The 14,068-nt window shown below is 42.2% G+C and overlaps 1 protein-coding gene across 9 annotated transcripts in view; it reads right to left on the bottom strand.

Annotated features, from left to right (window-relative positions):
- Positions 1–14,068, bottom strand: part of pard3ab (par-3 family cell polarity regulator alpha, b) — a 165,655-nt gene that overhangs the window by 102,694 nt on the left and 48,893 nt on the right. For all 9 annotated transcript variants that reach the window (XM_058080481.1, XM_058080491.1, XM_058080500.1 and 6 more), the window contains exons 3-5: positions 9,249–9,432; positions 6,351–6,538; positions 6,136–6,279 (exon numbers count right to left, since the gene is read on the bottom strand). In XM_058080481.1, the coding sequence (XP_057936464.1) occupies positions 6,136–6,279; positions 6,351–6,538; positions 9,249–9,432 (516 nt within the window). The remainder of the gene's footprint in view (positions 1–6,135; positions 6,280–6,350; positions 6,539–9,248; positions 9,433–14,068) is intronic.

Genomic DNA, 14,068 nt, shown 5'->3' with positions numbered 1-14,068 from the left:
GAATTAGACAAAAAAGCAACCAAGAAATTGACATCATCTGACACACTTTGTCTTTTGAAGAAACTCTGCCATTATAAATAACATGGTGTTGACGTTGCAGAGCACCATTTGTCACATCTGACATTTGATGAATGCTTGCATCATGAAGTGTTTTCAATTACACACCAGGCCCTCCCACTTGCACACAAACACACACGCGCACACACACACACACATTAATTCACTTTTCCTTGAAGACACTTTGGTAATAAGATCCAGACGTGCTGACGGCATCATCAATAAGTCACATTGACAGCTTGTCATGGTGCCGCAGTGTTGATGTTTAGAGTGATTACTTCATGCTGGTGTCTACTTTGGGAGACATACATCATCCATACTTTTGTGTAATTATGTCCATGATACAAACAGAAGGTGATAGTGAAGTGACATCTTCTTAATTAACAGTTCGATTCCAATATAAGTTTAGGCGGGATGGTTTCCTGTTGAGTTTTTCCATTTATCGTCTACCTCTTATCTGAGGTCAGGTTGCATGGTGGGCAGCAGCCTAAGCAGGAAAGCCCAGACTTCCCTCTCCCCGGCCACTTCGTCCAGCTCCTCCTGGCGGAACTCGAGCCGTTCCCAGGACAGTTGAGAGACAGTCTCTCCAACGTGTCCCGGTCTTCCCAGAGGCCGCCTGGCGGTCGGACGTGCCCTGAACACCTCCCGAGGGAGGCGTACGGGCACCCTGAGCAGATTCCCAAGCCACCTCATCGGACTCCTCTCAACGTAGAGGAGCAGCGGTTCTACTCCGCGTTTCTCCCGGATGACAGTGCTTCTCATCTTCTCTCTAAGAGAGAGCCCAGCCACCCAAAACTCATTTAGGCCGCTCATGACCACAGGTGAGAGTATGAATGTAGATCAAGCGGCAAATTGAGAGCTTTCAGCCCAGCTCCCTCATTCGTGAACAAGACGTTGAGGTACTTAAACTCCTCCACTTCGGGAAGGATCTCATTCCCAACCCAGAGATGGCACATGACACTTTTCCAGGCGAGAACCATAGACTCTGTGGTGCTGATTCTCATCCCAGTCGCTTCGCACTCAAACTTATCAGTTAAGGAACCGTTCCAGTGAGAGTTGAATGTGATGGCTCGATGAAGCCAACAGGACCACATCGTCTGCAAAAAGCACAGATCCAACCCTGTACATTTAAACTGGTCATACAGGGAACGCACAGCCCATAATATGGTACCCCATATTCCTGGAGTACTCCCCACAGAATTCCTCAAGGAGCACGGTAGAATGCCTTCTCCAAGTCACCTTTAACAACAACAACAACAAAACAACAACAAAGTTGAGGAAAAAAAACTAACTCACTCAACTGGCTCCCAATGACACAATCCAGCTCCTGTGATTCATTTCAAAAAGCCGTCTCTTTGAGCCGATTCGTCCGGGTTCACATGCAAGAACCATCTATTAAGTAACCTAATGAATGCACAACTCTTGCATTTAGGATTTACAAGCGTTTACTATGAAAAATAAAATCCAAAATCAAAAATGTATGAAGTGTAGTGTAGTGTAATTTTGTTCTATTTTATCTATGTTCTGTACTGCTACTACATTTGCTGTCATAATTATGACAATTTGTTGTGAATTTTATTTCATATTGCTGAATTTATCACTTATTTATTAGCATAAAATAAAAATAAAAATAAAAATACAAATACAAATACAAATACAAATACAAATACAAATACAAATACAAATACAAATACAAATACAAATACAAATACAAATACAAATACAAATACAAATAAAAATAAAAATAAAAATAAAAATAAAAATAAAAATAAAAATAAAAATAAAAAATCATCATCATAATCATCATCATAATCATAACCATCATAATAATCACAATAAATAATAATAATAACAATAATAATAATAACAATAACAAGGTCCACTCGACCAAGACCAGACCAAGCCTTGCCGTAGGCTCAGGTCCAAAGCTTTAACCCCCCAGGTGGATCTAGCGTGTGTGCGAGGAGCAATACGATCCAGGAAATGAATAAAGTTTGCTCAACTGCTTTACATATGTAGTTCATATGGACGGAGGTCTACGTTACCAAAAGTGGCCCAAGCCAGCAGACGTAAAGTAAACCATAATAAACATGCATGGATTTTGATGCTTTTTTAAGGCTTTTGGGTTGACATTATTTGACATCCACTGTTTGAGTGATTTCCTGGGGAAAAAAAAATAAATGAGGCTCTCAATTGACTTCAGCCTAGCAATAGTAACATTCTTTATTCATTCCTTTTCTTCTCCGTTCCTTCTTAAAAAGCTAAACAGGTGGATGTTTTTTTAAAGGACACCATCTGCCGTGGAGTGGATGGTGTGTGTTTCAAGTCTAATTAGATTTATGCTGCAGTTATTGCAGCCCGTGTGTGTTTGTGGTGGCAGGTTGCACCCTGAGGTGGAGGATGCCACAGGGGGAAAGTGTGCTCCCTCAAGAGGAGGAGGAGGAGGAGGGTGTCTTTCATCAACCCTGTGTCTCCATGCCAGACCTGACTCTCACAGCTGGAAAGAGGGAGGCTCCTGGCGGTGCTTCGTCACATCAAAACCAGAACATCAAAGATGACGAGGAGCCAAGAGGAGTTACTGCTAACTTTTTCCAGTGACAACTTTACAAAAAATAACATTCGATATCACGTACGGTGTTCAACACCGCTTTATCTCCATGACACACACGGCTTCCTGACAGTGTGACGACTAAATAATTATAGAAGAAGAAAGAATATATCGGGTTATTCTCTTTTTTTGCACACATCTGCAAACATAAACACACAGCTGCAGTAGTCATCTCTAGAGCCGTTCACACCGAGTTTGACTCCCAATAAGGCTCTACAGCAGCACCTACTGGTCATGCACACATACACCCCCCCACATTAGGTCACTTTCCTCTGATATGCACATACAGAATCATGTGCATACCCACCTGCATGTGTTATATGGCAGTGATTTTCAACCACTATGCCGCGGCACACTAGTGTACCTTGAGAAACCGTCAGGTGTGCCGTGAGGAATTATCCAATATCACTTTTTATAATTAACATTTATTAATCATCATTTGCAAATATTATGTCAATAGCCATTATGTCAATAGTATACATGGACCCAAATATTCCAATTCACTTTGGTTTATTTGCTCAAACGGAAAGAATTGAACAGGGATGGAATATTCCTTTAACCAATCCGATTGAGGTATCTTGTACCCGCTCAAACGGAAAGTTGTCAGGGTGCCTTCTTCTTCGTGGTGTTTTTCTTCTTCTGTTGTTTATTGGCGGTTGGCAAGCAGCTTTCGGGTGCATTAGCGCCATCTGTGGAACAGAATCTAAACCCTTCTATACGCCATTCACAAGTCCACTTTTATTAAAAAAGAAAATATATATCTATATAAAACATGTCCTGAGTTTAATTATAAAATATTAGCAAGATTGAATTTGATCTTTTCCTGTTTAAATTGATCCCGGGTGCGTTATTTCAGCGCATGCTCAGATATGACGTAACACGCAGATCCAGACGTTCTTCACTTTTAAAAATGGAGGCCAGCAATCGGCACTGGACTAAGCAAAGTTTGTTTTTGATTCAAACTAAATTTCAAGACTGGACAGACGAAAAACTGGCAATACGAAGTTATTCCAACAAGTGAAAGAAAAACTCGGGGAAGCCGGTATCACGTGATGTTGGTGTTTACGTTTTACTGGGCATGCCCTATTGACTATTCTGGTTGATTTTCACGGCGCATGTAGACAAGAGATTGGAATATTCCTTTCCATGGATACCATTGTTTCCCGAAAGGTCATTGGGAAAGAGAAAAAGTGGTGATGTAAAAACGTGGCTACTGTGGAGTGTCTGTGGTGTAAAGACTGGCAGAGCAATGTAATATTGGTCCGTGTGGCAACACCTACCTTGTTCCTCCCATAGACTTATTGATGCACGTGTGAGGTCGTGGTGACATTTTGGAACATTTTTGGTTAGTGGTGTGCCACAAGATTTTTACAATGTAAAAAACGTGCCGTGGCTCAAAAAAGGTTGAAAAACACTGTTATATGGAAGTAATCAATTCACACACACAGTCCAAAACATGAACGTGCACAACATGTATGCCAACACGCCAACTCCAGTTGTGATTTATGAGAGCTCAGCTGGGTGAGATTTAGCCTGCTAAAGCTGCACCTGAGGGACACACACACACACGCATACACTCACAGGCTTGTTAGACAGAAGTGTGTGCTGACAAGGACACACAATTCACTCTGGAGCCATTTCTGGCATGTGGAAACGTGTGCATAGGTGATGAATGTGGAGCGTGTGGAGCCAAATCTTGCACATTGCCACTGAAAGAGCCCCCCGCCTTGTATCTCATCACAGGTGTGTGCGTGTAGCTGGCCTTCGGTGTGTCTTTCTAACAACATCCCCAGTGAGTTGCGTGCCCCCCTCCCCTCTCGGCCCCGCCATGACAGATAACCAGGTCCCTCCCTAATAGCCGAGGACACACAGCAACATTGCGCACACACACTGAGGCCAATCATGTGGCTACACACTGACAGGTGCACACACACAAAGAGCAAAAGATGAAAACCACCATGAGGTTTCAGAAGAATGAAACATCCAATCATATAACCAGCAGGTGATTTCTCCTTTAATTACTTTCCCCTCCATTCATAATCTTACAACTCAATTTTTCGTAATGCAGTCAGCAATAAACCGATAGTAAGGTCATGCATAGTATTACGTAGAGGTGACATGAAGTTGTTATCGTGAGTGTATAATCTATACCAGCTGAATATATGAACACATAAAGCACATTGAGTCAGCGGCAGGCAATGCGGACGCTTTCTTTCCTCCTTGCCTCCACTGAAGGCTCACTGTTGCCATGGTGACCTGCTAACTGTTCAACATCTTTCAACGCTAATTGTACAGGAGACCATTGAGGCTGCTTTTTAATACCAGCTGACGCTCAAATTTTAAAGTGTTTTTTTTTTTTTTAATCCATGCGTGTCAACTTCCACATTTCAAAGAAGAAATAGTCCAGTAACATTGGAGCACACGACCATAGGGTATCCCGCCAGGCATCTTCCATTTGTCTCTGACACTGTAATAGGACTACATGAGGCGCAGATAGCTGCATAGACTATAATTTTTTATGACTGACTGAATCCACACAGAATAATCTGTTCTAGGGATATATACTGTATACATGATATATACCAAAAGAAAGGTTATACTCTCATCTTTCATCAGAACAAAAACATTTTTTTGTTTGTTTTCCGTTCTAATCAGCAGTAGAAAACATTCTCAGCAAAAAAAGGGGGAGGAAAACAGCTTTTTGTGAAAAAATGCAATTCAAGTATAACTTTCATTTAAACACAAATTAAGCAATATGTATTTATCCCAAAATATATCAACTATGCCACAACACAAACACAAAAAACTGTTGTTTTAAACAACAATTTAGTTATGACCATTAACTATTTACAATTTCCAATTACTTTTATTGTGCAGATGCTTTTGAACTTAGGAAGGGGGCAAACACCTTTTCACACCCCTGTATATGAATATGCTCTATATTCATTCATTTTCTACCACTTATCCTCATGAGGGTGGGGGTATGCTGGAGCCTACCCCAGCTGTCTTTGGGCAAGAGGCGGGGTACAACCTGGACTGGTGGCCAGCCAATCACAGGGCACATATAGACAAACAACCATTCACACTCACATTCATACCTATGGACAATTTGTAGTGGCCAATTAACCTAGCATGTTTTTGGAATGTGGGAGGAAACCGGAGTACCCGGAGAAAACCCACGCATGCACGGGGAGAACATGTAAACTCCACAAAGAGATGCCTGAGCGGGGAATGAAACCCGGGTCTCGTAGCTGTGTGGCCTGAATGCTAACCACTCGTCCTTGTGAACCAGGATGACAAAAAAAAACCAAAATACTGCAACTTTGTACTTGTTCTTCAATGATTAGAAAATCACATTAAATCAAGATACATGTGCTAGTCACTAAAAATGTGTTTAATGTTTAATTTGATGGCCGAGGGTGGAATTGAACTCGGGTGTCCTAGCTGTGAAGATGTGATTACAGTCCTACCTGTTCCTGCCTCTCTAGCCAGCGGTCCACCATGGGGTGATTGGCGCTAAGAGACGAGCGGGCCGTCTCCCTCTGGAACTCTCTCTGATTGGCCCATGTTCCCGCGTCCCGTGGCAGACTGCGGTACGTGTCCAAACCCTTAGCCTGCAGGAGAACCAAACATAACATAGTATTCCAGACCAGCGCTGTTTAAAGGGATGGTGTGTCACGCTTACCTTCCTCTCCAGGCTGCTCGAGCCAGAGGAGTGGCGAGCTTTTAAGAAGCCGGCAGTGGTGGACCACCGGGTCGGGTTCTTCCTTGATGGTGGCTCTTCTGCTTGGACCCGCGACTCGGCGCCGCTGAACGGCCCGTTGATGCTCAACAATGCGGGATCACTGCTGCGGCGTACATGCAGGGGCATGTCTGAGGAAAAGTCAACATATTTTTATTTGTAGAAGACAAATTGTGCATTTGTAGAAGACATGCTTCAGTTGATTTAATCCATAATTTGTAAAAAAGGGAGTAAAAACAACATTCATTCGTTTGTTCGTTCGTTCGTCCATTCGTCCATTTTCTACCGCTTTTTCCTCACGAGGGTCGCGGGGGTGCTGGAGCCTATCCCAGATGTCTTCGGGCGAGAGGCGGGGTACACCCTGGACTGGTCGCCAGCCAATCACAGGGCACATATAGACAAACAACCATTCAAACTCACATTCATACCTATGGACAATTTGGAGTGGCCAATTAACCTAGCATGTTTTTTGAATGTGGGAGGAAACCGGAGTACCCGGAGAAAACCCACGCATGCACGGGGAGAACATGCAAACTCCACACAGAGATGGCAGAGGGTGGAATTGAACCCTGGTCTCCTAGCTATGAGGTCTGCGTGCTAACCACTAGACCGCCGTGCCGCTCGTAGTAAAAACAACATAAAAAACAAAACAAATATTTAGTCAAAACTGAGTCCGTTTCTAAATGAATGTATAGGAAACACTGAAGAAGAACAACAAAGGAAGACCATACTGCTCAATTTGCAAACCGGCATTACAGTCAACCCTCGTTTATCACAGTTCATTGGTTTCAGACCCGACAGTGATAAGTGAATTTCCGCCAAGTAGGATTCCTTAATTACAAATGGAATATTTCCATAGAAAACTTGTTAGCCATGACTCACAAGAGTCACTGCTCACCATGCTAACACTCGGGAATGACTGACGTAACATGTCACTTCCCAGGCCACACATCGTTTTTAACTACATGATCTACGCCGCTATTCTATGTTGATATTTACATGGTTGCTTTTTTTTTTTCGGTTACACGTCTGTTAAGTAAAAACCTCGCCACATTTTGTTGCGCCCAGTGCACATAACATGGTTAAGTGGTCTTTGTTAGAATGACTAAAGACTACTAAGGACAATGAAACAAATGTTGGAAGTGGCTGATGCCAACATCCTTTCAGCAACTCTGCTGCTTGATTAAGTCAATTAATCAGTGTGATTCCACTGCGGGGGATTTATCAGTAACAAGGCGGCGGTTGGAGTTCGCTCAAAAGTGTGGGAACAACAACAACGTGAGGGAGGAAGAGCCCGTCCATTAAAACTAATCACTCTGTTTAAAAGTTGCTCTCCGTGGGAAGGTCCAACCAACATGGCTGCAAATGGAAGCTAGTGCCTTAATAAAAGCTTATGACCTTCGGGACTCGGTTATGGCGGATTGGTTCCGGTGGACCACACATGGGAGATGGTGGAAAAAGTGTATTGCTGGCAGAACGACGCCAAGTGTCAGGCTCCCAGATTCCTCTCCAGTAAGTTTGTGTGTTTGTGTCAATATTTGACTGCTAAGGTCAGCCAGTCCATGTGAACTGTTATCTTTGAGTGTCTGCTCTTTACTTTATGATCAGTGCACATAAACCACAGAGGATTCTTATAAATGTGAGTGCCAAAAGATTAAAATGTGTAAATTGTGTGGGTGTGCAGGGTCCCTCGGAGCGTGGGACCGGCGCTGTGGGGTGGGGGAAAGCGCAATGGGAGCTGTGCTCACAGCTTAGCACCATCACCTCTATCTGCGACTACTAGCTGGGGCGCAAATGAATACAGTGCAGCCATACTTTTTGGGGGAGTTTCATTCCACGTCATTCATTCATTCATTCATTCAACCAACCGAGGAAAGTGGGTTTGCAGTTCTTTGGAGATACAGCGCAAATCCAGTTTGAAATCAACAAAATAGTTGGGTTTTGATATCATGACTAAAGCACATGAATATATTTTTTTAAATATCGATATATTGCCCAGCTGTAATAAAGTCTCCTTAAATAATAAAAGAGTGAAGAAACAGATCCAGGATGTCCCCTATTTTTTTTTTCATTTTATTTACCTTATTATAACATTTAATACTTTAACAGAGAATTGTGAGGTAGCTTGAACAATCAAGTAAGAAATAAAATAGATTATTTGGACTTTAGTGCAACAGTAAACATTAAATAAAATGTAATATAAAATCAAACAGCACCGCTTAAAATACCCAGCAGGCATTCCTTAAACATTCCTTCATTTTCTACCGCTTATCCTCATGAGTGTTGTGGGGGTGCTGGAGCCCATCCCAGCTGTCTTCGGATGAGAGGCGGGGTACACCCTGGACTGGTGGCCAGCCAATCACAGGGCACATATAGACAAACAACCATTCACACTCACATTCATACCTATGGACAATTTGGAGTCGCTAATTAACCTAGCATGTTTTTGGAATGTGGGAGGAAACCGGAAAAAAAACACGCATGCACAGGGAGAACATGCAAACTCCACGCAGAGATGGCTGAGGGTGGGGAAAGACAAAATAAGAAGCAAAAAAGTTACCACTTCCACACAAAATAGGAGAACTCATTCATTCATTCATTTTCTACCGCTTATCCTGACGAGGGTCGCGGGGGTGCTGGAGCCTATTCCAGCTGTCTTTGGGCAAGAGGCGGGGTACACCCTGGACTGGTGGCCAGCCAAATGAGCCCGATTTCCGATCGGATCCATTTGTCACGGTGCCACAACAGCTTAACAACTTCCTTCACTGCCAGTGTTTGGTTTAACCACAAAAAAGAGCCACCACTTCCAGTCCATGCTGGTGCACTTTTATCACAACTTACTGGTGCGCAGTGCGGACGGTGTAACCTCGATCTCGCTGGCTGCCTGATAGGGCTGAAAGGCCGATGCTCCGCTGCCAGCGCTGAGGTCGGCGGCAAACAGGTCGGGGCTCTGCGTACCCGTGGAGCTGGCACTGGTGCCGTCTCCGCCATGGTGGGGTTCTTGTTCGTCATACACCGCGATCAGCTGCAGAGAGAAGACAATAAGTTCACTGCTAATACTGAAACACTTCTATGCTAGGACTACGTTATGCTAGCCATAGCATTTCAGTATGTGGAATCAAACTATGGAATGGATTGAGTAAGGAAATCAAACAATGCACAACGATGAGCCAATTCAAGAAATACAAGCAGTTGATGTTTGCTAAATACAAGGATGAAAAGTCTTGAACCAGTCATGATGTGCTATATATATCACTATATTGACACTTACTATGGTACCCATTATGGCATTGGATGCTCATATCACCTCATACTTTGGTACAAGGTACATTATTTAAAAAAAAAAAAAAAAAAACCTTAAACTGTATTATGGAAAGCAGGAAGTGAACAAATGTAACAGTTAGTGATTGTAAAAGAACCAGATGGAGGGGTAGGATTTAATAAGCTTTGCTTCTTCCTACTCCTTTTGGACATGTGGAACTGGGACTGATTATGGGATGCACTCAATTGTAATCTGATGCATGTTTAAATGAAATTAAACCATTACCATTACCAATACTAGCAAGGTTTCCCTGTGTCTGCAATATTGTTATCATGACAGGTCATTTTTTATGACTCATTTATTAATTGACGTATTACCTTTTTCAACAACCAGCAAAATACAAACCAAGAACATTGCAAAAGTAATACTTTAATAGTAATGGCTGAGTAATGCTGAGTCTAAAATGCTCAGCCTCCTTTTGTTACCTGACCTATTCAGTCCAATAGTACAGAAACTACAACATTTTGTACTATTCGACACAAAACTAAATCAAATTTGATGCCAGTATAAAAACACGGTAAATGAATTGTTCAATAATTTACGTTTATGTCTATGTATGTAAATATTGAATACACTGCATTACAAAAACTCAGACTGTGTAATCGGGTGGTTTCTCCTCTCTCCCCGGGTCTTACCTAATCTCTTCTGATAGTAGTCCAATATTGAACAGTTTTTATTGATCGCAATTAAATAATATTGAATAACTGGTTACACTGGTTACATTAAACTATTTTAACACCTTTGACTACATTGCTATGATGTTATTCATCCAGGCCCTACGTATATCTTTTTGTCCTGTTGACAGGTCTACATACGTATTAATTAGCCCTTTAACTCGCTTTTTGTAAATGCATCATGGCCAATCATGTCATCCCCCCGAACCCACCAACAAAACAAATGGATTACATTCCCGTGGGGAACAATAATACACACACACAAAGTCCAAATCACACTACTAAAATATTTGTTTACTCCATTTCCAGCACATTAAAAGGTCCACATTGCATGGACACTTTTATAGCATGCTGAACAAGCTCCCTTGTTATGGAACATACATCAAGATCCATTCTCCTCATTACCATCTTAAGAACTGTGCACACACACCTTCACGTGCGCACACACACCTTCACGTGCGCACACACCCACACTTCAAATTACAGTTCATGTCAGCTCAAGCTGGATGTAATGAGGCTAATAACGGGTCCAGTGTGTGTGTGTGTGTGTGTGTGTGTGTGTGTGTACATTATATAAACTGTAGGCGTGCCCTGATGAGCTTTTAGCGCATTAAGTAGCTGAGTAAAGGCCAGCACCCTCTCACCCCCTTTTGTACACATACACAATACATATGCTTATTAGTCTAATCAGTAAGGTTATAATGAGTCATGTTACGCTAACAAAAAAAGGTGTGACAATAAACCTTCATGAAGTAAGTACTTGATCACGTCTGAAGGTTTACCATCCGAGCTTAAAAACGTAAACACTTAAGCAAAATAAGAAACATCAGTAACAACATGGACCATTATCAGAAGCAAAGTTGCCTCATCCAAATAGGTGGTCCCAACCTTTCCCCTTTTTGCAACACAACCTTTCCCCAACAGCAGCTGCCAGGAAGCCCAAGGCCAGTGACATGCGGGTTAGCACATCTTATTGTTTGTCGAATTTGTTTCAACATGTGGAGCAACGGAGGTCATTGGAGACTTGTTTTGTAATGCCAAATGACAAAATGATGAAGCAAATATGGACGTCCCTTGTCATCTTGCTCTTCCTCTACATTTGGGGTGGCCAAATTGTTTCCACTGAGGATTGCATACAGAAGAAGAGATATGGGGGGCAGGAGGTTTTGATGCATTTAGTATATTAAAGACACTGAAAGGGATCCATTGTAGATCAATGTACAGTGATAGCAGCAGTTAAATGTTTCAGGCCGGATGTTGGACGTTGGATCTAGCAACACCAATAAAGGTTCCAGCGGCCTTGAAATACGTGTTGCAGGTGAAAAACCACAGATCGTGAGCTATTAGGTTAGTTGTGGGAGAAAAATACAACCCTTAGGGGTGCCCAGATTCAATATTGATATGGGATCTAAGGCCAATATCAGTGAAAAACTAGTTTCCGGGTGTACAGGCCTGCACTTAAAATCTTTGGTATTGGCACTCTGATACAGGCAATCGATTCCAGACTCCGCCCCAAGCATGTCTATCCAGAAATGATCACAACAACAGCGTATGCCAGCGTGCTTAGCAAAGAGTAGGGGTGATGTTGGCATATCGGAAAAAGACGTTGCAGCTGAGTGCAAAACTTGTCATACAAAAGTTTCCTGTGGTCTCACAGAACCATGGAGGTTTTATAAGACCATTCTCATCATGCATTTAAAGCAGCTTCTCACACGAAAAGCCCAGTGGATAACAAAAAAATCACAAGCTGTGTGTGTGGTGAGTAATGTCAGGTTTAAACACTTAAATGAGCACCTTGAACCTCAGTACAGTATGCCTATCTGCTACTACATTGTCCATACTACTATACCCTAGATCAGGGCGGGGCAAACCTTTTGACTCGCGGGCCCCATTGAGTTAACAAATTTGGCTGGGGGCGCGGACTAAATATTTGATAATAATAATTATTACGTTGGTGACTATTCTCTGTTTAAAAAATATCACCTCATGGCTAGCATGTACACTACCGCTCCAAAGTTTGGGATGACTTGGCAATGTTTTTGCCCTGTCTGAGATCTGGCTTTTTCTAGGCAATCCTGCCATGAAGTCTGAAGTCCTGAAGTGGCCGCTTCACTGTTGATACTGACACTGGTGTTTGACGGCTACTATTTAGTGCAGCTGCCAGGTGACGACCTGTGAGGCGTCTTTGTCTTAAACTACACACTCTCAGATATTTGTCTTCTTGCACAGTTGTGCGTTTTTCTGTCCTTGTTAGACCCAGTTTGTGCTGCTCTCTGAAGGGAGTAGTTAACAGCATGGTAAGAGATTTTTTACATGGCTTTTCTAATCATCTATTAGCCTTATAAAATGATGAACTTGGATTAGCAGTTGTTAGATAGTAGGCCTCTATGCAAAAATGTACATCCTTCTTTGAAAATCATCTCATTCATTTTCATTTTAAAATGGATAAAAATGTTTGTGAAATGAAAAAAAATTCTTTGAAAACCAAAGACATTTAGGAACTTTTGAGCGGTAGTGTAGTCACACAGTCAGGAGATCGGGAAAGACCTAGTTTTGTGCGTGGGTTTTTTTGCCGCCAGTATTTTTTCCCTGAGGATTGGAGCACACGTCTTGTGCTGGAAGACGCAGCCACGCCATGTCTTATGTTTCACCTAAGGATTGTGAATGATGGACAAAATTCCAAAAAAGGTGCGGCTCCCCTTTATAATGGAAAACTGAATTTGGAAAAAATAAAACTGATTTCATTTGGGCCCTAAAACTGCATTATCCCCCAGAAGTACATTAATCTAATCTCAAAACAAAACATCCACATCTTAGTTTTGTGCTATACTCGTAAAAAGCAAATAAGTGTCTAACAAACGTCTAGTAATGTATCTCATTAACAATGAATTCATTTTACTTTAACAATTTAACAATTTTACATTTTACAGGAAGTCAACTTGGACCTTAAACCATGAACAAATGTTGCTCCAAAATGACATTAGTAATTTAAGCGGACTGTCTGGAGTCTGAAGTAAAGGTTTGGCACCCGAGCATGTCAGAATTTGACAAAGTAACTTTTGTTTTTGCAATTACAACAACTGATAACAACTCCCACATGACAATTAACTCTGGTGACGTGTATGCACAGTATCTAATCCAATCTATGAAAAATAATGTGACAGTGCAAGGCAACTTGTCTGCAACCCAAAGTGAGAGATGCCGACAGGGCAGCGTTCCCAGCAATAACTGGAATGTGGGCGGGAAGGCTGAGGGTGGCGTTGTGAGAGTCGGGCTTGTTCGCTGGCCCGCTAATGAGCGTCATACATCACGTCCATCAGTGATAATCACACTTGCAGCTATATTTAGATCTCTTGCTTCAATTACCTGTTTTCCACAAAGCTAATCAACACGTCGCAGGCGGCGGGGCAAGCCAAAAATGTGGCCGCGCGAACGCAGCGTGTTGATGTATATGTTTAATTAAGTAGGAAGGCCTGTATTGCCAACATGGACACTTAACAGTATTTGGAGGCAAACTGCAGTGTCTCTTGAACTCAATAAGAGGAATTCTAGTCGAGGGAATCATTCAACTACTCTGGCTGTAAACAGCAAAACAACACTAATTATGGATGGTGTTCAAAGTGTGGCCCCAGGGCCACTTTCGGTCGACAACCCATTTTTATTGG

This window comes from Doryrhamphus excisus, chromosome 1 (assembly GCF_030265055.1).
Source record: "Doryrhamphus excisus isolate RoL2022-K1 chromosome 1, RoL_Dexc_1.0, whole genome shotgun sequence".
NCBI classification, from domain to species: Eukaryota; Metazoa; Chordata; class Actinopteri; order Syngnathiformes; family Syngnathidae; genus Doryrhamphus; species Doryrhamphus excisus.
This window is presented reverse-complemented; position numbering and strand designations above follow the sequence as displayed.